Source organism: Phoenix dactylifera, chromosome 10 (genome assembly GCF_051530095.1).
Source record: "Phoenix dactylifera cultivar Ajwa chromosome 10, Ajwa_hap1_PhDact_Kaust_v1.1, whole genome shotgun sequence".
NCBI lineage: Eukaryota > Viridiplantae > Streptophyta > Magnoliopsida > Arecales > Arecaceae > Phoenix > Phoenix dactylifera.
In genome coordinates this window covers 22,862,087-22,864,630 of record NC_143199.1, presented here as the reverse complement: position 1 = coordinate 22,864,630, position 2,544 = coordinate 22,862,087, and the positions used below count along the sequence as shown (strand labels likewise).

At 56.2% G+C, this 2,544-nt stretch overlaps 1 protein-coding gene across 1 annotated transcript; it reads left to right on the top strand.

Annotated features, from left to right (window-relative positions):
* Nucleotides 1-236: 236 nt before the first annotated feature.
* Nucleotides 237-2,203, top strand: LOC103721582 (transcription factor bHLH14-like). The gene has a single exon (XM_008811847.5). The coding sequence runs from the start codon at nucleotides 393-395 to the stop codon at nucleotides 1,695-1,697; it is 1,305 nt and encodes a 434-aa protein (XP_008810069.2). The 5' UTR covers nucleotides 237-392; the 3' UTR covers nucleotides 1,698-2,203.
* Nucleotides 2,204-2,544: the final 341 nt, after the last annotated feature.

Here is a 2,544-nt window from a genome sequence, read left to right as displayed (position 1 = left end):
GTATTAAAAAAATAGAAGGAAAGGACGATAAGCGCGAGATAGGGAGAGGCCCAAAGGGCTAAGGTCCAATCATTGTACGGGGGCGTAATCCCAGCGGCCATTTGTCCACCATTTAAATATAACCCCGCTTTTTGAGCCAGCCCCCATGGCCTCGTTCGCTTTCGGAGACACGTGGTGTACCGTGCCCAGCCTACCGATGGGGCCTTTAAACGCCAACCCGAGCTCCGTCGTTCCCAGCTTAGCGCAAAACAAAAGCCCGTCGGCTACTGTCATTGTTATTTTTACTTCCAGCGTTGGTCCCAGCTGCAGGCTAAAGGCAATAAAAGCCCAGCCGCATCATTTCCCCAACCCCCATTCCAATTGTCCAAGACTGGGACGTACACCTCGATCAGATGGAAGAGCTCATCTCGCCCTCCTCCTCCTGCTCCCCTCCCCGTCCACCTCCTTTCTTCTCTGCTCCGACCACCCAGCACGCCGCGGCGGCGCCCAACCTCCAGCAGCGCCTTCAGTACCTCCTCCACGCCCGCCCTGAGTGGTGGGCCTACGGCATCTTCTGGCGTGCCTCCCCCGACCACCACCTCCTGTCCTTCGGCGAGGGCCACTTCCGCGGGGTACGGGACAACGGCCCGCGGGGGAGCGGCGGCGGCGGGGGGATCCATGCCCTACTCAGCGATGACGCTGGCCCCGCCGACGGCGACGAAGCCGAGTGGTTCTACGTGGTGTCGCTGACCCGGTCGTTCGCGGCCGGGGACCCCGCCGCCCCCGCCCGCGCCTACGGGTCCCTGGCACCCCTCTGGCTGACGGGCGCCCACGCGCTGCAGACCTGCGGCTGCGACCGCGCCCTCGAGGCCCAGCTACACGGGATCGAGACGCTGGTCTGCGTCCCCCTCCCCGGGGGCGTCCTCGAGCTCGGCTCCTCCGAGCTCATCGGGGAGAACTGGGCCCTGGTGCAGCAGGCCAGGGTCATCCTCTCCACGCCCGACGACGCCATCGTCGGGCCGGTGGTCCCCGCTCTGCCGCCGGTGGTGAAGAAGGAGGCCGGCGCCGGCATCACGGGCCTGTCATCCTCGGTGGACTCGGAGCATTCCGACTCGGAGGGGTTGCTGATGGTGGAGCGGCGCCGGCCGAAGAAGAGGGGGAGGAAGCCGGGGACGGGGCGGGAGACCCCGGTCAACCATGTGGAGGCGGAGCGGCAGCGGCGGGAGAAGCTGAACCACCGCTTCTACGCGCTGCGGTCGGTGGTTCCGAACGTGTCGAGGATGGACAAGGCGTCGCTGCTGGCGGACGCCGTGTCCTACATCAAGGAGCTGAGAACCAAGGTAGAGGAGCTGGAGGCCGAGGCCAAGAGGGTCAAGAAGGAGATCATAGTGGACCAGGGCGTCGGCGGGGCTGCCACCACTACTTCCACCACCGTGTCGTCGGTGGTCAGCTGCGGTGGGGGAGGGCTGGCGACGATGGAATTGGAGGTGAAGATGCTGGGGCCGGACGCGCTGATCCGAGTTCATTCGGAGAATCTGAGCCACCCGACGGCGAAGCTGATGGGGGCGCTGCGGGAACTGGAGGTGCACGTACACCACGCGAGCGTGTCCACCGTGAAGGAGGTAACGGTGCAGGACGTGGTGGTGAGGGTGCCCTACGCGCTGCAGGTCAATGACGGCCTCCGTGCCGCGCTGCTCGGCAGGATGGACAAGACCTGATTCCTTCTTCCCTTCATGTCTCTTCTTGCTTGCTTGTCTTTGGTCCACTCTGTATATAAAATAAAGTCTTTCGTAATAAAGGTTCCGAGATGGCTGGAATTAGTAGGAGTCTTGAATTGAACAAGCTTTATAGTAGGGCAGGGGGTTGCCCCAAATTTAGGAGAGCTTGTTTTCAGAGAAGAGCAAATAAAAGAAGGTTTGTGATTGATCCTGAAGTGTTAGCATCAGTACAATTCCACGTTTGATGCAGTGTTTGTTTTGGAGCAAAGAAGCTATGGTGTGGAGGAGGACCTTTTGAGGGCCATAACTATTTGGTATGCTGTGTCATCTTTTTAAAGAAGTCTTGATGTAACATGAATAAATGTTATAGGTTATTTAGGTCATCAATTGGATTTCTTTTTTCAAATAATTGGAGGTTTACACATCTTTCTGCTGAGTGATGGATTAGTGTAAGTGCAAAGAGAATGCAAATTGATGCTACTGTTGAATTTTGATACTTTCTATCATGTATCTTGAAAGATTTGGAACTATTTTTTTTTCCGAACAAAAAAATCAAGCAATGCTAATCATTGGTTTACTCTAAAAGATCATTTATGCTTTCCAGGTATTTATTTTTAAGCTGAAACCCAGGCATTTAGTGTAAGTTCTGCACTTTCTTGGAGAAGAAGGGTCTATATATGGTGACCATAGCCTACAATACCATCCTCAACCCTCACCATTTCATTTGAACTGGGATCCTTGCACCGGCGCTGGTATTGATGGAGGTTTCAAGGCCAAGGTAGCGTGTGGCTTCTGTTTTCTGTAGTTCAAGCTCCAAGAAGGAGCAATGGGAAAGTATTATATTCTA